Below are 23,246 nucleotides of genomic sequence, written 5' to 3'. Positions count from 1 at the left end.
CGATAAAAGACAAAATCTGTCCAATCTTGACCAGAAATAAATAAACTGAGTTTGAATCGATTTTAGCGGATGACACTGCTGCTAGCTGGCCCAAATGTCTTTTTGATGATGACAATGATGATAACAATGATGGTTGCGATGCCGATCAAATTGGGACCAAGGAGATGACATTACAGTTGCTTAGCCCGAATACTCTTTTGGGGAGCTTTGCCTCATAAAGATGTCTTTTGCAATGACAATATCTTAAAAAAGTCGCTGTAGAACTTACACAAGTCCTGTATTTACTTATGACCAGCTTTATGTCGCCATCTTATTAAGAGCATCAGCAGCAGTGAATGATATGGCAGTTCTATTATCAGAAAATGGCGATTGTGATGTACAAATGCTGCATAAAATTTGAATTTATTTCGCATTGTCCCAATAATAGGCTTCGTTTGATATCAGTGTAAGCAAAAAGGATGCTGAGGGAGATACCTCCTCTCCTCCTTCTGGCTCTGATGTAACCTTTCTTTTACTAACTAATAATTAATTGTTTAAAATCTACTTGATATACTAAAATTTTATAATATCTGATTTAAAGTGTCTTCGGTCAGAGCCCGCAGGGTGGCGCCGACATCGAGCGTAGCGAGATAGATCGGCTCGTTGACATATGCGGTAGACAATATACTATTCGTATTGTTAAGGTAAATGACAAAATCTTGGAGCGAGTTTACGTAACGCGCTGAATCAATGAATCAATGGGGTCTGTTTGAAACATTCTAGACCTGAATGGTTAATTTAGATGAAACAATGCCAATACGCATATCAAGATTCCATCTCCTCGTAAACCTTGAATCTATATCTGTCATTTGTATTTGATCTCCTTCGCGTTCCCTCTTGATACAACGCACAAAAGGCCAGGATGCACTGAATTCGTAAGCTTTGAAGTATTTCCATGGCCAAATGTCTTTTGGGAAAGCTAGAAGAGATCAAGTATAGCCGGAAGCTTTTGCAATTGTATTTTTTGCCTTAAAACAATATGTTTTGATAAGGATGTGTATTTGAAGAGGCATTGTGATGTGGTTTAGAGTCATAGCCTGAATATTCTGTGAATCTGCATCGCTATTTGGAACGCATATTCAGAAACTAACACGAAAAACAATACAATTCCTTGAAAACCACCGAAGGCTTATTGCTTGCGGCACAACATGCGAGGCAGCTAACCGCAATTGACTTCCATATCTGCCATCCTCAAATTTCAAAGAAAACCGTACAGTTAGTTCATGTAGAGGATCGCTGCTACTAACAAAGATCACCTTATGATTTTGATGCCTCGCATTTGGTGAAACTAGCGGCATTTTCACGATAGTCTTAAACAAACTACCGTAGCATTCCTGTATTGTTTGATATTCGGGTACGTCGCTGTCTAACGAACAAACAAATTAAGTATGCACTGTAAGTGAATGGATGCCATAAACTAATTGCGGCCAATGCATCGCGTACTTGATCTTCCTAAAAGGCTCTCACACTCACAAAATGCTAACATTATTTGTATAAAACCATCCAGCACGACGTGTGGAGATGAGGTTTCATTTCCCTTTCATGTCTTATATACCTGGTTACTGTTATGATTGTATAGGACTCGGGTATTATAATTTCGGAAGGGGTTAGAGAAACGGATTCCAATAAATATTATCATTAACATGTTAGATCAACTCACAGCTGGCAAGATTTTCAACCATTCTGTTCGATAAAAATATGATTGTTCATAATCGTGTTGGTTTTATGTATATTTGGATCAATCAGAAATGCTATCATGGTTGAAAAAAAAAAAAAGATGTTAATCGTTCAAATCAGCGAGATGAAATCAGTTGAGAGTAATTAGAAAATGACAGATGGATCTGATAGTAAGACTAAGAACGAAGTACAGCTGTCACTTTCGAAACTACGAAAAGCAGCTTACTTGGCACCCGTATGGGCGATCCAAAGACTGATCTTACCAATGTATCGACTGGAATGTTAGATTAGTAAAAGATATAGGACCATTGATGACAGGCAAATCCTGTGTGAGCGTTTTCAATGTGGGCCCTTTGATGTGGTGCAATTGTACTCTCTTGGAAGCTCATTTGCCCAGTGCTCAACCTAGACAAGGTTAAATTTCAACGATTGCAATACCACGAGCAACAATTTCCATAAAGAGCATTGATTAAACAACCATAAGCTTTAAGAAATGTCATGGGTACCTTAATTCCAGCTAGAACAGAATGATACGATAATCATATCTTGAAGATTTTACTGCTAATGATAACAAAATTAGTCCTCTATGTAAATTGAGAGGCTATCAGGTCCCATGCCTTCACCCCCCATGATTGGCACTAAATCTCTGATTTTCATAAAATAAACTGATGATTTATTTCCCTCTGAAAGTGGATAACAAGTAACTGCCATGTATCTGAATCGAAAGCCATTGTAAATTTTTTTAGACGATTGAAGCTTCTTTGAATGGGCAGGTTTACTAAGCCTCACATATCACCATATATACCGTTTATATACAGGATGACATTTTTTTTTTACCATTGACAGCTTGGGCAATCTGTTATGCTCAGTTTCAGAAACCTTTGCTCTTTGGTATTGTGGTTCTTCTTAAACCAGAAGATATCTCAGACACTGTATGAGAAAACTTTATGCCGGTAGGCATGGAAACAATATCTCAATTGACCAGAAAAAAAGAGCTTGAGTCAGAGCACCGTAAAATTTGTTACGGTAATATAACATCTGGGCCAGATCAACGACATATTCCATCTAAAAAGAAGAGTCAAAAGCCATCAATAAAAATGTCATTTTGATAGCTCATCTCCAATTGGGTTATCCTTGGAGAATTCTATGCTGCCATGCCTTTTTCAAACTGAGAAATTGACCCGAGTCGATCGGTTTTGAACTTGAGAGGTGTCATGTATACCCTATTTCGAGTATAAATACAGCATGCAGGTCCCTGAAATCACTATTTTATCTAAAATCTCTCATATTCATTCCTTTTTATAAAAATTACCATGGCTTCACGCTTTACAGAACACTTTGAAATCAATCAAGATTGGCAATTCTCACCCTCTGAACCAAGCTCCCCTCTCTCATCATCAACATCCGAATCTTTATACTACTCATCCTCAGAAACACTCAATGTGCAGATAATATCCTCAACGTCTACTGTTACTGCAGATATGTACAATTTCAAGACAAAATCACAATCAAGCGTCAAAAGCAACGATCCTTCCTTGGTGTATACGCACTCATTTTCCACCGTCCATTCCGTTGATGAAGCATCCCATGCATCAAAACCAAAGAAATCTAAATTAAAGCGTTTTTTGACGACCATTCAACACTCTCGTAAATCAAGCAAATAACTATCGCTTGCTGTATGCTTCTAATCTCATTTCATTACATCCATTAATTATATACCCCCTCTTTTTATCTATTCGAAATAAATAATACATCTCAACATGATGTGCAATTATACATGATGTGCGTATATACCTTGAAATGATAGTCAGGGAGGGTCCCACACAATTCTATTTATAGCCTGATCGCCGCCTCTAATTGCTTTTTGACAGCTTGAAAATCCTGGTGAGTCCAAACTAAACAAAAGGGACACGGTCAATGTGTTCTCGAGCACCCCATGCGATGTTTCTATTGTCTCTCAATCACCGCATCTAGTATAGAACGGGTGGAAGGGCTCGAGTTTGGGGCACATCATGTCGGCACCTTGGTACACATGGCACATGTAATATGCCATCAAAGACATTGTTAAATGAGACGAAACTTACATTTCAATTCTTAATTGCTTCTATTAAGCAGCACATGGCTAGATCTTCATACTATGATGTAGTTGATATTCTAGATTCTGCTCGTTTCATTTAGCAGTGTACCCGCGGACAATTTATGTCGCATGGCTATGATTGTATACATATTTGAGAAAGCTACATGTTAAAATGAAAAGTGCATGCCGCTAACAGTAGTGTGAACCCGAGGGTTTGGCATTACTCGGTATAGCCTACATTTCTGATACTCCCAAAAGACCATCATGCCTCATTTGTACAGAACAAGACAGGGCGTCCATTTGGCCGTAGGCTACACTGCTATCCGTGCCTTCAGGCTTCTTGGGCATCAGCGAGAACAAGAGAGACGGAGGCTTCCGTTCTGTAAAGGCAAAACGAGCATTGGACACTATGAATGTATCAGACGTTGTTTGATCGGCATCATGGAACGCCAGTATTTAGCACCCTAATGACATTGTGCCATCTTGATTTTTCTTTCTTTGCTTTGCATTTTGATTGAAAGATGATTTTATTAGTATACGATTGATGATATGTAACGTAATCTACGATTGAGGATCATATAATATGCCAAAAAGCTTAAACTGACAACAGGTCAATGTTTGTATATAAGATTGCATTCTGTGGTAAACGAATGCACTCAATTGTGTAAGCGCCAAGTACTGTGTCCATTCAGAATGCCCTTCCTCTAACATGTAATACGCGTAAACATGCTTAGAATAGGATACACCTACTACTAGAACATAAATGCTGGCCCAAATCCGGGTGGCATTGTGGTGGGTTGCAGCAGGTAAGTAGCTAGCTTTACGTAGGCTGTACTTGGAAACAATAGATGATCCATGGTGATATGAGTTGAGCAATATCCGTACCAATGAGTTGAGTTAATCGTATAGCTGAAAATACATGTACATCAAGATTCCTTACCATCAAGTAGTTTGATCCATAACAAAAGACATCATTCAGCACACATCTGCTCAGAATGCCCTTCCTCTAACATGTAAGCATGTAAAACATGCAAACATGCTTAGAGCAAGATGTACTTGAAGCTAACACGTAAAAGCCGGTCCAAATCCGAGTGGCATTATGGTGGACGATGGCAAGTAGGTTATTAGGCTTATACAAGCTGTGCGAAGTTGCTACATTTCAAGAATTCAGCCAAGTACTGTGTCCATTCAGAATGCCCTTCCTCTAACATGTAATACACGTAAACATGCTTAGAATAGGATACACCTACTACTAGAACATAAATGCTGGCCCAAATCCGGGTGGCATTGTGGTGGGTTGCAGCAGGTAAGTAGCTAGCTTTACGTAGGCTGTACTTGGAAACAATAGATGATCCATGATGATATGAGTTGAGCAATATCCGTACCAATGAGTTGAGTTAATCGTATAGCTGAAAATACATGTACATCAAGATTCCTTACCATCAAATAGTTTGATCCATAACAAAAGACATCATTCAGCACACATCTGCTCAGAATGCCCTTCCTCTAACATGTAAGCATGTAAAACATGCAAACATGCTTAGAGCAAGATGTACTTGAAGCTAACACGTAAAGGCCGGTCCAAATCCGAGTGGCATTATGGTGGACGATGGCAAGTAGGTTATTAGACTTATACAAGCTGTGCGAAGACGCGAATAAACCATGATCGAGTACAAGCTTGTAATTTGGAGCGATAGCAATATATTGGTTAAATGAAGAAAGAAAAAAAAAAAACTTCCTAACAATGCGAAGTGTGACTAATCAATGGGCGCGACAGAAGAAATCGCGCGGCAATTGATTCCTCATCTTCTTTCCGTCTTCATGTCTACCTCTAAACCAAAACCTCCCAATTTACAGAGACTCAAGGGCAGCTATATATTACCAGATACTTTACGAAACGACGCACAGCTGAACAGTAGCATATTGAGAAACGCAGCAAAAGATTGGGGAAACCTTGAAGAGATCATTGATAGCTATTTATGCAATTCGGTGGTTTGGGAGAAAACTGGCGTCGAGTTCCTCTCATTACTTCAATCATCATTTAACCAAATAGTGCAATGGGTTAAGCAACAGTCATCATCAGCATTCTTATCTCTTCTTGCAGAATACGTGAAAAGCTTAGTCATTTATTACAAAAATGACAAGATCAAATACGATGTCTGCCAATTGTATCAACAAGCTGAATTACGACGACGCGTGGAACGAAACAGCGCAGAGGCTGAACTACAAGCAGAGTCCACAATGTCTGTGCTGATGACACGAAAAGGCAAGGAGAGAGAAGACTCAATGATACTTCATAAAAGGCAATTGGTGGAAGACCCTTTTAATAGCAGACCTTTGACAGATGAGGAGCAAGTAGGTAGTGCATGATCACTCGGCTTCTCTATGCTAATGCAAGCAATCCTATATACATTAGATGTTAACTTCAGACTCGCATGAATCATCATTCAAATTACAAAAAAATGGCGTGGGCTATGATATTCACACGCCAACAAGGAAGTACTTTCTCTCGCCCCAAAAGCCAGTCATTCAGAGCCACGACAGAGCTGCCTGCACACAGTACTTTGATTTACGGTTAAGCACAGACGTACAGCCAAATTGCAGCGCTTCTCTACAGACTGAATTCGACTCGCACATGGAAGATTTACGACTGAATAAGTCATTGGTGACAGTATTGGGCGACGACTATCTGGATTTCATGAAGAAACTCTTCAGTGTGGACATGAGCGATTTCGCAAGGGAAATATTCAGCATAAAGCCTACGTCAAGCAACGACTGTATGAAGTTTATGCAGCAATCATACAACGATCTTTGTGTTAATTTCAACGATCCACCCAACTATTCTCGAAGTGGGGAACGAACACTCTTTGTGGAGACCTTTGTGCAACAGTTCAAACTCTTTTCAAGAATGACGAGATTGTTATACTTCAAGTGGGCCGAGAAGAAGCTGCAGAGCAGTGATCATTGCTGGCTATTGAAAAAAGATTTTCAAAAGAAAGATGTTCAATTGAAGCTCTTGGACGGCGTTGGGATAATGAAAAAGAACGATGTCAACTTCATCATGTTGGAATCATCAGGGTAAGTAAGGCTGGAATACGAATTTCACGCTATCAAATGTTGACAATTGACAATATCGCTAGCGTCGGGGATGACATACTTGCACACACGTTGGAGGACACTCTTAAAAACCTCAAGCACGGGTCTGACTCTTTAGCAAGCATTCTGTGCGATTACAAGGACTGTAGTATCAAGACAGCCAAGAAAATTGTAGTTCTGACTGGGCACATCATCCAAAATAAGATGACAATCCTCAAGTACTCGCCGGGACCCTCTGGCAAATGGTCAGTTGTCGAGACAAGATCATGCACTATCCCTTTGAAGTACGAAAACCGAATGGACAGCATTAAGCTGTATGAGACGTTTGCTTATATCTATGTAAGTACAGAGACCACCTATTTGATATGTAATAGCATTCCTAATCTCGACTTGATGGTAGTTGACATTGAAGGAACAAGAAGAAGTATATGAAAAGCTGTCAGAAGAGAAGCTTGGTTTGATTCCTGTTGCTGAGGAAGACATGGTGCGCAACAGTTTGTATTTTTTATAAATTCAAAAAGATGGCTGGTCTCAGTTTATACCCTATCAAACATATATCATAATAGAATAAATCTAGTAAGGAAATGCAAAATCTTTCTATAGCGCTAGGGATTGTGATGGCAGGGTTTTGAAAATTGATTGCTAATATCAAATCATAATAAACTATTGTCCCTAGACACTTCAAGCCTCAAAAAGGAAAGAAGTTGGCCTAACAAGTATTTTGATAGACTAGCGTTATTAAGTATAGAACGAAAGGAAAATAGCATAGCTAATAATAGTGCTATATAATTTGCCACCTACTTTCCATATGCTTCAAAAACATCTATTACTGTATTGCCTTCATGATGATTGAAAGGGCATTGAGTTTGCCAGCAGGCCACACCAGCCGCCAAAATCAATTTAAACCCAGGCTTTTAGCTTACTTCAGATTGGTCAGATTTTGATGGCTTTTCGATTTGGTTCAACTATTTCTCCAGATTCGACTATAAAAATATCATAATCAACCTATGCTTCTGTAAGCTTTCTTGGAGTGCTTTTCGAGGCGCATCCAATGGTACCAAGTAAGTTGAATGCTTTGAATAAACTCATTGAGCAATTTACGAAAATATGAAAAGAGGTTTCTGGCCAAAATGTCGAAATTTTACATATCGAGGTCCCACAAAGATGATTTCAGGGGTTACGCTGGATCGATAGAAACATTTTGATTCAATATATACCATAGTAAAAGTCTTTATTGTCAAGGTAAAAAGTACGATTGTTTGATTTTTAATAAAAACCATGAGGGGTACCTCATGCTTTTTGGTCGATTTTTGGCCACGTTTTTTTTGGTCCCAAAAAGTTGAGCAAAGGTGTCAGGAAGTTACTACTACTCAAGTACAATTGTTTGGTGTCATTCCGGTGGCTCATAAAGGTCTACATGTCAAGATATGAAGGCTTGAAAGCTGTCAAATTTGGTTATGTTTTGCATTATAGCTTTTATTTACACAGCATAAACCACGTCTTTGGTAACTGTAATTTATTGGAAACGCAGTTCTGCAGCCTGTGAAACTTCTAATTCGAATAGGAGGCATATTGATTTTAAGTAAAGCTTATTCATGCAAATTTTGTTGCGCTATGTTGTTGGCAAGCACACTAATAATAGATGGAAAAACCGAATTTGCTGCTTGAATACCATGGCTTTGCACCTTCGCTTCGCTACGGTGAAACCCTCTTTGTTGAGATCGATTTTACTAAATGTTGAATTAGATGCGGCCTATTCTTGGAGGAGGGGCTCCTGATCTCTGGTTGGCCATTCCGACGAGGGTTTTTCTAGTTTTCCAGTATATTTATTAGAGGGTACGGGTGTTTATGCTTCGGATGGCTCTCTATCTTCGCTTCGCTTCGGTGAGAACCCACCTGCGCTGCCAATTGCCCTTGCATATCTTATCAGAATACTACTACCTTCACGTTAACCCTCCACTTACACATAAAACCCCGTCATATTATCTGGGGTTATGATTCTTGTGATGATCTACATCCATATACACGTAGCTACTTTATATACGGGCAAGCAGCATACTGGTATTTCCCCCTTTTTATTCCTTAGTGTTCCTGATAAAGCAAAATCTGAGTGCATTTGAGCTGCGTTTTCTTGCGTTCAAGTCCGTTATAGATGGCCAGAATAGCACCAAACAATTGCTCTCATCTGGCAGTTAAATTCTGACACATTTGCTCAACCTTTTGGGGATCCAAAAAACATGTTCAAAAATCGACCAAAAAGCATGAGGTACTGGGGGTGTCTGCGCACACATCCCAAAATTTCTTAGGGACACATCCCGTCAACCATATATGGTAATTAAGCTATTTAAGTAGGTTTCTCAGATTCTGACTCGAATAGTCTAAAATGAACCAGCCCTGAGTACACCGCGTTTAGTAGACCCAATTATAATAGGAATGCTCTTAATTGCATTTACAGAAGAGAGAGATTAACCTCTTTAACCCCAGCTTGTATATACGGCTGTCAGGTACTATAATATATTTTTATTAAGTGAGGCTACTATACAGAACTTACCAAAAAGACAGCATTGTTGACATTGATGGCATTGATGACATTGATGAATTGAAAAACGCAGCTTCAGTCGTGAAAAAGCAAGATTCTTTAGATGTGCTCTTTAAAATGTTCTGTGTGATTGTTAGAGTAATTTGGGATGTGTGCGCAACAAGACTTCTTGAAGTGCGCTCCAGGATTGATTTCAGAAATTCCAAAAATACATCGCTTGAAACTACCATGGCATATACATACAAATGAAATGAACTTCTTATGCATGTCCATTTCAAATTACAATACATTTTGCCATTGACAGTACATATATTCCATGGAATGTACAAATGGCGCATTCAAAAAACACATCATGTCGGCAGGTCTAGAGAAGCGAGCACGTCTATTCTCTGCTTTTTAATCATATAAAATGGTATAATGTTAATGTTAAAATTACCTACTGAGGCAATGAGAGCTCTGTACCGGTTTAATGAAGCCATTCAGAAGCACAATCACCAGCGCTAAAAATTACTATATATGGATAACAGGATGTGTCCCTAAGGAATTTTGGGATGTGTGCGCAGTTGGCCCCTGAGGTACCCCTAATGGTTTTCACCGAAAATCACCCTTTTCTACGAAATTTTTGGCCAAACGGGGTGATTCCCTAGTTTTGTGCGGTAGTGGCGCACATTATGGTCTCTCCCATCTCGATAGTTGACAGAGTACATAGTCGCTATGTTTTTCCCTTACCAAGATTTTTTTCAACATAGAAGAATAACGTCAGGAGTAGCCAGGGTATGTGATTTATCACATATACCGAGTCTCTTCTGCTCTCAACTGTGGATGATGAGTTTCACTGACGTGAACGTTTGTTTTGTTGTTGGTATGGCTCTGATTGTTCTCTCTCTTGCTTGCGGCTTCGGTCGAGTATCTTTGTTCTCTCGCGATAACCATCTGATCAAGTGCTGACAGTACTATCCTTAGTCAAATATCTCCTGGATCTTTCTCGTGGGAGCACACTCTTTGCCCCAGTAACAATTCAAATTAGTAGTCATGCCCTTCTTGTCCCTCTTGCGCACGCACTTATAGACCAGTCGTTTTAGGTAGAATAGTCTTTTGGCAGCATGTTGATAACATAATAAATATGAGTGGTAGCCTGCCTTCCTCCATACAAAAAAAAAGTTTTCACCGAAAATCAAACAATCGCGTTTTTGACCTTGATAATGGAAGCTTTTACTATGGCATATATTGAATCAAAATGTTTCTATCGATCTAACGTAACCCTTGAAATTATCTTTATGGGATTTTGATATGTAAAATTTCGACATTTTGGCCAGAAACCTCATTTTATAGTTTACCAAATTGCTCCATAATTTCAGTCAAAATACCTATTACAATCAGCACCATTGGAATCGCCTTGAAAAGTACTTCAATAATGTATTAGGAAGCTTTGGGTGATCATCACAATTTATATAGTCGAATATCATAAAATAAATTAAAGAAGTCGAAAAAAGACAAAATCTGCACTTGATCTTAGCCAAAAGGCCTGAGAGGATAAAAAAGACAAAATCTGCCCAACCTTGAACAGAAAAAATAAACTGTGAATAATTTTTTGGCGGTGGCAATGCTGCTGACTGACCTAAATGCCTTTCTGATAATGACAATGATAATTGCTATGCTGATTGAATGGGAATTATGGAATTGCAAGGACAATTGCTTAACCCGAATACTTTTTTGTGGGAGTTTTTCATATAAAGGTGTCCTTTGCAATGATAATATCTCAAAAAAGTCGCTGTGTATCTTACACAAGTCCTGCATTACGCATAGCCTGCATAAAACTTGAACTCTCTTTACATTATCTCAATAATAGCTTTCGTTTGATACAAGTGAATAAGCAAAGTAGGGTGCAGTGGGGGATACCTCCCCCCCCAACCTTTGGCTCTGATTTGACTATTAATTGTTTGTTTAAAATCTACTTGATATACCAAATTTTTATTGTCTCTAATTTGAAATGTCTTCGGCAAGAGCCCGCAGGACGACGCTCCCATCGAGCGTAGAGATATCGATCAACTAGTTGTATCATACCGGATGCAAATGAAGTACCTCAATTTAACTACTCTACCCTTTCTCAAGTAATGGATGCCTTGCTTCTGAATATTGCTGCTTGATTGTCATATCATATGCGAGTACATCATTACTTGTTTGAAGCCTGTATAAAGTTTTGATCGTGGCGCATTTGAGCAATACATGTAAATAAATGGCACAACAGATATAGTCTTTATAAATGCTTTTCCTCCTCTTTCCCTTGATTTCAAGATGGCTACGCTTGAAAAGAAATGCAAGTTTGACGCATAAATAAAATACACATGAGACTCTTTAACCAATGATCTCACTACAGACACTGTCAGCCCTGACTATCAAGCTGCATTTGATGATTTGCAAAAGGAAACCATTGATTTTGTGCGTTCGAACGACAAAGTCATCTACTCTATTCATCAAACAATTGAGCAATTGCAGCATTTGGTGGTTGTCGTCAAGTTACGCAACAAAGCGAAACCCGTGGCAGCAAAGTACCAAGAAAATCGACCTTCAACTGGCAGTGTTCATGCGCTACCAAGTCTTACAGCAAAATCGTCAGTTGTCGAAGACATTGCAAAGATAATTGAGATTTACAATCAGCTCTACTATACCATGGACAGAATTAATTCAACTGCAATCAAGAATTTAGACAAACTAGGTATTCAAGACATATTTGACGACGAAGATACGCAATGGTATCGAGTCTCTACGATTCAGAAAGCCGAAGCTGCTGATTTCGCTGAAGAGGCCAAGGCCTTAAAGTCCTTGTCGGATATTGCCATTGCACAAGGTAAAACACTTCAGGTAGCGCCAAAAAGTGAGTATATTGTATTGTGCTGTCGAGAGAGAATGTACAACTTACCCAAAGCGTGCTAGCCGCCCCAGAAATGGTGCTTTCTGACGAAGAAAAGGTTTGGTTCTTCTTTTTGATTTGTAGCTTGATTGTTGTCTACATATTATGGTACAAAGCTGACAGTGCTTCTGAAGGTACTGCTTGATCATGGTGTTTTTTAATGGGCAATATGTTGTCAACTCATTACCACTTCCAAGTATATCTTCAAACAATAAACATAGTCATCTTTACAAATCATACATCATTTACTAAATATAACATACAACGAGTAGATTACTTTCTATAAAACTGTCTCTTGAAATGGAACCATAGTGACAGCACGCCACGGTCAAAACTACATCTAAAGCCCTTCTTATGCGAGTATTCCCACTCACGATTTACGATACGAAAAGCAATGTCTTCATAAGGAGGACCCGCATGGAATCGAATGAGCACAGTGTCTGGTGATTCAGGATCCTTGTCGATAAAGTAGGTGGGTGCTTTGGATGGATCAATGAGATCAGGGTAAAAGATATTGAATTTGTAGCCTTGCACAACTTTGGGTGGTGGATTATCCAGGTCATAGTGAGTTTGGTTGTATTTGTTCCATTCATAGCCAGTATGTACTCGGTTGAAATAACGTGGTTTACGAGGTCTGTATTTGTCCTGCCAATTGTAGGTTTGCTGGCCCAACTCTGCTTCAATGTTGAACAAATCTTCGTCTTCGTCGACGCCTTTTGCCGCCTCCTGTTCAAACAGCACAGTGGAAGCAATGGATTCGTCCTTGTTGCGTACTTGTTCCACCACTTGTGCGTCTTGGTCTTGCTCTTGCTTGGGTTGTTTGGGAATAATGATGCTGTTCAGCACAACACGACGTTTCTCCATGAGCTCTTGTAAATCTTGAGTGGGATCCACAATCTCGAGCTCTCGGTCCTCTCTGTTCAGGCTGGTCATTGGCTCAGGGCTCATCGCACGGCTGTATTCTTCTAGTAACAGTGAGTTTGTGCCAGTGCGGTTGTTCGTTGTGTCTGATTTAATGAATGATTGATTTTGCGCCTCTGTCAAGCTTTCATCCACAGGCTCTGATGCAATACCCTCTCCCGCCACAACGCCTTGTCCATGGACCTCTCTTTCTTGCATAGACAACACTCTTTCCAATTCTTCCTGCACCTTCAATGCTTCTTCGCGCTGTTTGTTTCGTAATTGCTCCAATCGGGCCGCTAGTATTTCCTGGTGCATGTCATTCAATCTTGCTTTTGCCTTGTAAATCACCAATTCTTTGAGCAAATTCTCCCAATATTCAACATCGATGGGTTCATTGCTAGCCAGCTTCTTTTGAATTTGATTTTGTAGTACAGAGAGTTGTGATACCGTCTTGCCAGACAGCACGCGATGAATGTCTTGGTTCACTGTTAATGCAACACCGCCTGATTGTATACGTTCTTCATTTTCGCGCATCTTTGACAAGCAATCCTCTGCTACAACAATCATTGCTCGCCAGAATTCGAGTGTCTTGGGGTTCTTTTCCAGTGCTAAATGCATTTGAATGTCTTTATGCAATTCGTCTGTGTCGGCTAAAGAAAGATTCTACATGTTCATGAGTGAATATCGCTTCTAATAGCACTCTAGCCTCCCTTTACAAACTTACCTCAAATATAGTATAGGGCTCATCCAAGTCAATTTCCAAATCCACGTCTTCTTCAACCTTGTCAGGCTCGTTTGCCAGTCTCAGATTCATGGCCAAGATATCAATGGGTTTAGCACGTCCATCGCGAATACGAATAGCAGCTCTCTGTTTGGCTTGCTCCAGATGAAATTCCTCCTCTTTTGCCTCCCAATCACCCATGGCAGCCAATTCGGCGTCTCTTTGGATACGAGCCTGCTCTTCCTCTCTCAATTCCAGCTCTCTTTCACGTTCTGCTCTGCGCTTGTTGAGTTTTGCCAGTTCTTCGTCTGCCTCTCGCTTTCGATCACGCTCTCTCTTTTGCAAATCTGTCTCTGATAGTCCCAATTGCTTCTTGTCGCGTTGCTTCTTCTTGCTCCACACAAACTTGGATTCCAAATTGACGTCGTTGAAAGGATTGCTGACGTTGGAGTAGCCCAAGGTCTCGAGTGATGGCTGGCCTGTCTCAATTTTCTCTTGATCCTCATCATCGCTGCCATAACGACTCTTGTATTTCTTCTTTTCCTTTTTGTGTTTGCTACTGCGATGACGGTCTGATGAATCATCACGGTGTCTAGATATAGGCTTTATCAGTTTACACTGGACACAAGTTATTGCCTGTCATGATTGCATTTTTTTTTTACCTTCTTTTTCTGTCTCTGTCTCTACTACGACTACGATGTCTGCTGTGTCTTTCGGAAGAGCGATGTCTGCTGTGTCTTTCGGAAGAGCGATGTCTACTGTGTCTTCTTTCTGGGGATTTGTGTCTTGAGGACCTATTTCTGTCACTTTTCTCTGGTGAATGTGCCATGATGTGTCTTGTTTGGAAAGAAGAAAGAGAAGTTCATGTCGCGGTTATTCAAATGCTGCGACAACATGATGTGGGCCATCCCACCAATAAGCCACCATTACCGTAAGCTAGATATTAATTCTCAAAAGATTTGTAGACTCTTTCCCTCTCTCTCTTTATATACAAAACTACGATATACAAGATGAAGTTGACAGCAGATTTACTCTCAAACAGCGTATCACAAATCAATGCTCTCGGCGATCGTGAGCTAGTCTTGAGAGGTATGTTGAGGATGAGGGTGATTGCGCGCGTATACATATATATATATATATATATATATATATACTCATTCCATGCGACTATATAGATTTAAAGATACCTGCTATCGAGAACTTGGGTGTTACTAAAGTAATTGACACTTGCGTCTAATACAATGTGGATCCAGTACTTACACTGGTTACATAGGATTTGAACGATGCTATTGATTTCACAAACAATGATTTGCGTGTTCTTGGAAACTTTCCTCGTTTGAACCGTCTTCAACATTTACTATTAAACAACAATCGTATTAGCAAAATCGACGCAGGCCTCAACAGCTATGTGCCCAACTTGAACACCATCATCTTGACCAACAATGCCCTCAGCGAATTGGGCGATTTAGAGGCACTTGCAGAATGCCAAAAGCTAACACATCTCAGTTTGTTGGATAACCCTGTTGCAAAGAAAGAATACTATCGTCTCTACTTGATCTATAAATTACCTCAATTACGTGTATTGGATTTCAACAAGGTCAAATTATCTGAAAAGAAGGAGGCAAAGACACTTTTCCAAAAGGCTGATGGCACAGATAATGATTTGATTAAATCACTCGTCGACAACAAGACAAAGACGTTTGAGGTTGGAGAAGGTTTGAATAGCTCCTCTTCTGGCGTTGTAGGACTCACACCTGACGAGCAATTAAAGATCAAGGTAGATTTGGCCAGCACACTTGATATACCATACGTACTAACAATCTATTTGCAGGAGGCACTCAAGCAAGCTACTTCACTTGATGAAATTTCAAGATTAGAACGTTTATTAAAAGCAGGCCATGTTCCTACTGCCAAATAAAACATTTGTATTATATCAATGCCCTTCTTCTGGTAAAGCATCAAATGTCATTTTCAGTTCCTTCATCTTCATGCCCACTTTGGTTTTGACTTCATTTCTCATATCGTCAGATGGCAATGCTTCCAGAAAGTCGTTGTATGCTGTCAATACTTCATTGACTGCCTTTTCTGCTGTTGCGAGATCTTCATGATAGTATGTCGTGCCTTGCGATTCATCAGCATATTCCAACTAGTGGATGTATAACATGCCATTAGACGCCGGCTAGAGTATCTTTTTTCAAGTCTTACCTCATTTTTGGCTGCGCTGAACAATTCTTCAATCTTGTTCATAGACTCTTCCATGTTGACTTTGCTTTCGACGATGGGTGTGCTGGAATATCTAGCTAAACTTACAAATTAAAGACTTGAATTGGCGTTGTGAGTCCTCTTTCGTTACCATGGCTAGGTCTAAAGATCAAATGTTGTCTAGTGAATGACCTGGTGAATAATGAAAGCGATACGAGTCTGCTCATTTCGGTATGTATGATTAAAGAATGAAGAGATATGAAAAAGAAAAAGGACATACGACGTAATGGTTACTCTTTCTCCACACTGCGACTAAAAAGGGTCCTACTAGAATGCCCCGGAGCTTATATGATGAACGCAGCAACAGGATAGCATTGGCTTGTCATTTAGCTTTGTAATGCTATATCTTTTTAATCAAGGCCCTTCTTTTTCTTCTCTTTCTTCTTTCTCCCTTTATTTCATCCTCAACCCCACATGGCTGATAAGGCATCGCTACAACAAGAGTTGGATCAATTAGTTAAGAAATATACCCATGTACCTGCAAAAGGTGGCTGGGAGATACCTCGCAAACTTTTTCATTACTCTATCGGTAGGTTTTTTGTTCTGCTTTTGACCCAATAGCCCCAGTCAGTTCATTATGTAACAAACATCATTGCAGGGTTCGTTGTATTGTATCTCTACATGAACGGCACAGAAACACAAGACGTGTATCCCATCTTGATTGTGTTTTTGAGTATTGTGGGTTCTGCTGAATTGCTTCGATTCAATTTTGAGTGGTTCAATCAACTTTACTGCTACTTGCTAGGTCCACTTATGAGACCATCCGAAATCAAGAATCGCATCAATGGTGTTGTCTATTATTTGTTGGGTAGATATCCTTTAAAAGTGTATGTGTATGTGTATGTGCTTATATCTGACATCTCTTCCCGATAGGTTGTGTCATTGTTCTTTACTACTTTCCAAAAGACATTGCATCCCTCAGTATTATCTACCTCAGTTGGACAGACCCTACAGCAAGCATCTGCGGCAAATTATGGGGAAAGTATACACCACAATATGGTGGTAAAAGCCTGGCTGGGTCCTTGGGCGCCATGACAACGGGTGCGCTTGTGACATACATGTACTTTGGTCCGTTGGCACGTTATCCTTTGTCTTACACACCAGCAACATCTGAAATTCCATTGATTGTCATGGCCTCTTATGGTGGTCTCGTGGCTGCATTAAGTGAAGGTGTGAGTAATTTACTATTTGGATTAGATGATAACTTGACTATTCCTGTGATCAGTGCGGTTTTGCTGTGGATACCTTTAGTTGGCCTTGGGTTGGGTAATTAGATGTTTTTTTTTTTTTTTCTTAGAGTAATATATTAGATATTTTTTATGTAAATTAAGTCAATTCAATACGATATTCATGTACAATAAAGGATCCATTTTTATAGAATATATTTGAAGAAACTTAACGTGATGCCGTGAATAAAGGACATGCGCCATAATCAGATTGGAGGCTTCTTGACATGTGCTCATGAGGGGGTCCAAGCTCAATATATATATATATATATTTGCAGAGTAAGGACAATCATTTCAATATGTGACACAACCAACAGAACGTTGTGGTATCAACAAGCAAACGAAATTATGATTTTCATGCAAAATTTTATTATTGTTTGCTCTATTGTCTCGGCAGCACTTACCTAATTGACTTGACGCACCAAAGATCCTGCTTTACCCCCCCATGGTTAAACTTGCTGCCTTGACAAAAACGCCTACGTCTGGACTGCAGATAGCCAAATTCCTCAGTCAACAATGACTCCTTGCTCTTTTTCATCTTCATTCACCAGCTTGCAACTTCTTATTACATTTTAAATGAGGGCAACTTCAACTTGACTTCTTGCGTTTATAATTTATGTATATTTTTTTGGGCTATTTATTGTTCAGAGAGAGAGAGAGGCATTTGCTTTGGAGAGCGAGAGAACTTCTTGGTGGACTTGCTCTGTCTGTTTCTGGGATTTGTTTGTTTGTTTGTTTGGATTTGACGAGGAACACACACTGTGATTTCACATATTTTAAAAAAAAGAAGAAAGAGAGAAATAAGAAGAAAGAGGTTTTGTTGCATAAATCAACACATGTGTGAGCGTGTTAGTTGTCATATCTTAACGAGACCAAGATCTGCTACGACTTCTTGAACGATAATATCTTCTGCGAGGGGAACGAGAGCGCTCTCTGCGACGTCCACCACGACGATCATCTCTGCCGCCATGTCTATAGGAACCACGATCACGTTCATAGCCAGGCTTTCTTTCGCCCATATATTCACCAGGAGTAGGGGTGTGAGGACGATGTGTAACTGAATAATCGACACGAATTTTACGGTCATCAATATCTATGCCGTTCAGTGCATCGCGAGCGCGAGTAGCTTCAGCTTGATCCTTGAAATAAACAAAGCCAAAACCTCTTGATCTGTTGCTCTATGGATAGAATTAGAATTGCAATATCGATGCACACAGACAATCATGACAACTTACTCTGTGATCGTAAACAATTGTCACCTTTTCAATGGTGCCAAATTCACGGAAAACTTCCTCCAAATCAACTTCGCGAGTTCTTAAACTCAAACCGAATACACCGAGGATGTTAGACATCTCAGGTTCATCTCTAGTGCCATGGAATTCCTTATTAGCCTCACTATAAATTGAGCGATGAATTAGTACAATGGAAATTGACAGGTTTCTAAATTTGACATACTTTCTTCTACCACGACCTGGTGAGCGACGACGAGGACTACGACTACGGCGACGAGGAGGAGGAGAAAGGCTACGAACGTAAATACACATGCACACACGGCAAAATTTGATATTGTGTGATATTTACCTTCTTCTTCTATCTCTACGGTCTCCTCGTGGACTTCTAGATCTGGAACGAGAGTAGCTACGACGACGCTTGGGAGAGTCATGGCGACGAGAAGAGCTACGACGCACAGGGGAACGCGATAAGCTACGACCTTCACGCTTAGGGCTTCTGGAACGAGAGCGAGAGCGGGAACGAGGGGAACGAGAACGCTCACGTCTTACATCCTCCATTGGTTGATGCTCCTCAGACTTTATAGGTCGTTGATCATAATCATTCTATTATAAGAGTCAAAAATCATTCGACCCATAACGAACAATGCAATTACCTTGGGACTAGCGGGTCTATCGTAGTCTGCCATTGTACTTGTTTAATCAAAGAAATCAAAAAAAAAAAAAAAGAAAAAAAAAGTGAAAAAAATTTCTTTTGGAGGAAGACAAATGGTCCACTGCGTCATCGGTAGCTTGATAGATAGTATCAATGATTGGATCCCAGTGGTTAGACATGACATATTTGGCAAGTTGTTTGCTCCTCTTGTCATATCACTCCTCGTTTCGATTTAATCGTTACCTAGGATACTCATCTACGTATGATAAATTGGTATTGATGAAGGGAATTTGGTGTCAAGTAAGGCATGTATAAGATCAGCTGTTGATCAATTACATGCATCAAAGTACAGAGTCATCAGTTGCTATGGCAAATATACCTTAAGGTAGAGAAAACAGCGGGTGGCACTTGTAGTTAAAGCACCAATTTATGCATCAATTACTGCTTTCAGCTCTTTGAAATATGGTTGATGTACACATTATGACCTCAAATGCTGACATTCGATCACGTTTCTGCCCAAGGCTACGACAGGATTGATGTTGTATACAACAACCTCATGGGCACTGTGCTTAAAAATCAATCTTTGGTTTATTTGATTCTACAAGATACACAGCTATTTCATAGGAGACATGCAGACATCGCATTGTCAATATGAAGTGCAATGGCCGCAGTGATATCAAGTTTTGAAACGGCTTTTGACATCAAGAAACTCATATTTTCAAGCCACAAACCCGATAACCCTATAATTCGTGTCTCTTATAGTGCTATAGCTATTATTGCTCAATGTTATTGTGTTCACTATCCCTCTAAACACCATTTTAACCATCACGCTAACCATACTATTGCTACAAGCAACATTTAAACGCCACTGTGATTCTGGATGGTCAACTTAAATATCTCAAATCACAAAACGGTCGAAAACTCAATAAACTACATTAAACCCATGGCTAGAGGGTCTACTCTTTTCTGTTCCAAATTTATTTCTCTTTCAAATGATCTTAATGTTATAGGCGTATCCATTGAGAAGAACAAGTTACGTACGAAAAACTTAAACCCAATTATTTCCATGTATGTTCAAATTCTGCCTGTGAAAAGTCTAAAATAAGGTTTTGGGCTAAAAGAGGAGAAAATTCTACATATTTGGAGATTAGAAACATCAGGCTGAATTTGCCAGTTGTCAAGAGAAAAAGCGCCATTCTTGATTACGATCAATTTTCATCTCTAATATATATACTGGAAAACTATAAAAGAAAAAAAGTTGACAAACAAGTTATATCCTTTCAAAAATTTAAAGAATTGAGTACTGTACAAGGTGAATGGAGCCGGCATTGGGGAAAGGGTTTGGAGGAGGTGCTAAGCCCATCCACCAAAAACATAACGCATATAATTCAACATTTGGTAACATTGACCTACTATGAGGCGGTTTTACCGTAGCGAAGCGAAGGTGCAAGGCCATGGTATTCAAGCAGCAAATTCGGGTTTTCATTTCCATTATTAATAATCTTATTACCAGCAACATAACGCATCAAATTTTGCATGAATTAACCTTACCAAAATCAATATGCCTTCCATTCAAATTAGAAATTGCACAAGTTGCAGAACTGCCCTTCTAGAAGATTTCAGCTACCAAAGATGTGCTTCATGCCGTGTAAATACAAGCTATAAAGCAAAATATACCCAAATTTGACAGCTTTCAAGCCTTCATGATTTGACATGTAGACTTTTCTGAGCCATCGGAATGACGCCAAACAGTTGTACTTGAGTAGTAGTAACTTCCTGACACCTTTGCTCAACTTTTTGAAGACCAAAAAAACATGGTCAAAAATCGACCAAAAAGCATGAGGTACCCCTCATGGTTTTCATCGAAAATCAAACGATCACGTTTTTCACCTTGGAAATGAAGACTTTTACTATGATATATATCAAATCAAAATGTTTCTCTCGATCAAAAGCAACCTCTGAAACCGCTTTTACGAGGCTTTCATATGCAAAATATGGCTATTTTTGCTAAAAACCTCATTTCATATTTTACCAAATTTCTCAATAATTTCTTTCAAAACACTTATTACAATCAGCACCATTGGAAACGTCTTGAAAAGTATTTCAAGAATGTATTAAGAAGCGTTTTTTTTTGTAGGGGAGTCGAGCTCCAGGTTTTATTTAAAGTCCTTTAAATGTCATACTGAGGGATAGAAAAGACTGTTGGTGGACCCAATGTCTGCAAAGAAGGGGAATAAGAAATTTTGAACTAAGTTGGGAAAGAAATCTACTACTAATAAGGTGCGACTCCTAGAGCCAGTACAGTCTTGCGGAAATCGTCAAAATATAGGTCATGGATAAGAGTACAAAACACCAAACGAGGACATCAGTACTACGTCAAAAAAATCAAACAACTTGCGTTCACCAGGATTTGAACCGGGGATCCTCCCGTTGGCATACGGGAGTTCTACCACTTCGCCCTACCACCAGGGACTGTATTAAGAAGCGTAGGGTAATCATCACAATTTATATAGTCGAATATTACAAAATTAATTATAGAGGTCGAAAAAAGACGAAATCCGTCCAATCTTGAGCAGAAAAAAAACAGACTGAGTTTGAATACGTTTTGGCGGGGGCGCTGCTGCTGGCTGGCCCAAATGCCTTTTTGTTGATGGCAATGATGATTGCGATGCTGATTAAATGGGGATCATGGAATTAAAAGGGCAATTGGATAGCCTGAATATATTTTTGGAAAGCTTTCTCTCATAAAGATGTCTTTTGCAATGACAATATCTCAGAAAAGTCGCTGTAAATATTACACAAGTCTTGTATTTACTTATGACCAGCTCTATGTCGCCATCTTATTACTAAGAGCATCAGCAGCAGCGAATAATATGACAATTCTATTGTCAGAAAATGGTGATTGTGGTGTACAAATTCTGAATAAAATTTGAATTGTCTTTCGCATTGTTCCAATAATAGGCTTCGTTTGATATCAATGTAAGCTAAAAGGATGCTGAGGGAGATACCTCCTCTCCTCCTTCTGGTGGCTCTGATATAACTTTTCTTTTACTAACTAACAATTAATTGTTTGAAATCTACTTGATATACCAAAATGTTATAATATCTGATTTAAAATGTCTTTGGCGAGAGCCCACAGGGTGACGCCGACATCGAGTGCTGCGAGATAGATCGGCTAGTGAGAGTATACTCATGAAAAATGGCGGTAAAAAGTGTCAAAATGTTTCGCGAAAATGGTACAGAATGCGTTTTTTATGATGGAAACATAGTTCAAACTTGGTTTAAGCTCGAGGAATCAACCGTATAACGAGGAATAGGCCTTAGAAAGTGCATTTTCTGTGTATTTTTGAGATCTTCTATCATTTTGAAGGGTCTGTTCAGTTCTGGTAGTCTTCCAATTGTTTCGTTAATTGCTTAAAGGAAACTGCGTAGACTAGTAGCAACGAGATAAATGATTATTAGTGATAATCGACGATTCAACATTGGCTCGGGGTAACTACATGCCTTGCTTTGAGGGCGATCAGCTGGAACTCTGTGTGAATGCCCTGTGTGGTGCTTGTTGGGTTGCATGATGTGAATGATGCAACTTATTGCACTGAGCAGCGATATGAAGGCATGGTGATCTTAATCGAGAAAATGAAACTCGATTCTCGAGTCTAATTATTCATAAAATGGCACCAGTGCGCATCTTCGATACAGTGACAAAAGACTCAATTGCGGTATTTTTTGCTTGAAGTGTACCTGAATACAGGATATATTACTCTTCACAGCAAATGTTGCCCTTAATTTATTCAAAATAGTATTTCTGCTCATGAGCAATAAAGCGTCGCCTAGAAAAACTGCCTTCATCGGTTCGATTTCTATACCACTAAACCTTATTCAGCAACATGAGGCAGAATTTGAGCAATCGT

General features: G+C 39.5%; 8 protein-coding genes across 8 annotated transcripts; 5 read left to right on the top strand and 3 right to left on the bottom strand.

Moving 5' to 3' along the window:
* Nucleotides 1-3,029: 3,029 nt before the first annotated feature.
* On the top strand, nucleotides 3,030-3,380 carry ATC70_009399 (uncharacterized protein; the record flags this gene model as incomplete). Its single annotated transcript, XM_064828631.1, has 1 exon — nucleotides 3,030-3,380. The coding sequence occupies one exon, from the start codon at nucleotides 3,030-3,032 to the stop codon at nucleotides 3,378-3,380; it is 351 nt and encodes a 116-aa protein (XP_064685833.1).
* A 2,234-nt stretch (nucleotides 3,381-5,614) lies between these two features.
* On the top strand, nucleotides 5,615-7,400 carry ATC70_009398 (uncharacterized protein; the record flags this gene model as incomplete). Its single annotated transcript, XM_064828630.1, has 4 exons — nucleotides 5,615-6,148; nucleotides 6,210-6,871; nucleotides 6,934-7,228; nucleotides 7,290-7,400. 4 exons carry the CDS (start codon nucleotides 5,615-5,617, stop codon nucleotides 7,398-7,400), a joined length of 1,602 nt encoding a protein of 533 aa, XP_064685832.1.
* Nucleotides 7,401-11,691: 4,291 nt separating this feature from the next.
* Nucleotides 11,692-12,484, top strand: ATC70_009397 (uncharacterized protein; the record flags this gene model as incomplete). The annotated part of the gene is made up of 3 exons (XM_064828629.1): nucleotides 11,692-11,749; nucleotides 11,806-12,303; nucleotides 12,363-12,484. 3 exons carry the CDS (start codon nucleotides 11,692-11,694, stop codon nucleotides 12,482-12,484), a joined length of 678 nt encoding a protein of 225 aa, XP_064685831.1.
* Nucleotides 12,485-12,612: 128 nt separating this feature from the next.
* On the bottom strand, nucleotides 12,613-14,792 carry ATC70_009396 (NTP_transferase domain-containing protein; the record flags this gene model as incomplete). Its single annotated transcript, XM_064828628.1, has 3 exons — nucleotides 12,613-13,905; nucleotides 13,967-14,555; nucleotides 14,626-14,792. The coding sequence occupies 3 exons, from the start codon at nucleotides 14,790-14,792 to the stop codon at nucleotides 12,613-12,615; spliced, it is 2,049 nt and encodes a 682-aa protein (XP_064685830.1).
* A 181-nt stretch (nucleotides 14,793-14,973) lies between these two features.
* On the top strand, nucleotides 14,974-15,881 carry PUT1_2 (proline dehydrogenase; the record flags this gene model as incomplete). The annotated part of the gene is made up of 4 exons (XM_064828627.1): nucleotides 14,974-15,052; nucleotides 15,139-15,179; nucleotides 15,237-15,740; nucleotides 15,795-15,881. 4 exons carry the CDS (start codon nucleotides 14,974-14,976, stop codon nucleotides 15,879-15,881), a joined length of 711 nt encoding a protein of 236 aa, XP_064685829.1.
* Nucleotides 15,882-15,896: 15 nt separating this feature from the next.
* ATC70_009394 (uncharacterized protein) lies at nucleotides 15,897-16,392 on the bottom strand (the record flags this gene model as incomplete). The annotated part of the gene is made up of 3 exons (XM_064828626.1): nucleotides 15,897-16,109; nucleotides 16,169-16,263; nucleotides 16,317-16,392. 3 exons carry the CDS (start codon nucleotides 16,390-16,392, stop codon nucleotides 15,897-15,899), a joined length of 384 nt encoding a protein of 127 aa, XP_064685828.1.
* A 247-nt stretch (nucleotides 16,393-16,639) lies between these two features.
* On the top strand, nucleotides 16,640-17,499 carry ALO1 (D-arabinono-1,4-lactone oxidase; the record flags this gene model as incomplete). Its single annotated transcript, XM_064828625.1, has 3 exons — nucleotides 16,640-16,754; nucleotides 16,824-17,033; nucleotides 17,099-17,499. The coding sequence occupies 3 exons, from the start codon at nucleotides 16,640-16,642 to the stop codon at nucleotides 17,497-17,499; spliced, it is 726 nt and encodes a 241-aa protein (XP_064685827.1).
* An 815-nt stretch (nucleotides 17,500-18,314) lies between these two features.
* Nucleotides 18,315-19,369, bottom strand: PHA2 (prephenate dehydratase; the record flags this gene model as incomplete). Its single annotated transcript, XM_064828624.1, has 5 exons — nucleotides 18,315-18,629; nucleotides 18,687-18,846; nucleotides 18,907-18,975; nucleotides 19,033-19,286; nucleotides 19,337-19,369. 5 exons carry the CDS (start codon nucleotides 19,367-19,369, stop codon nucleotides 18,315-18,317), a joined length of 831 nt encoding a protein of 276 aa, XP_064685826.1.
* Nucleotides 19,370-23,246: the final 3,877 nt, after the last annotated feature.

The sequence above is a fragment of the Mucor velutinosus genome (genome assembly GCF_035048745.1).
Source record: "Mucor velutinosus strain NIH1002 chromosome Unknown tig00001563, whole genome shotgun sequence".
In the NCBI taxonomy this organism is placed as follows: Eukaryota; Fungi; Mucoromycota; class Mucoromycetes; order Mucorales; family Mucoraceae; genus Mucor; species Mucor velutinosus.
Note: the sequence above shows the minus strand (reverse complement) of the source record. Positions and strands in the feature narration are given on the sequence as shown.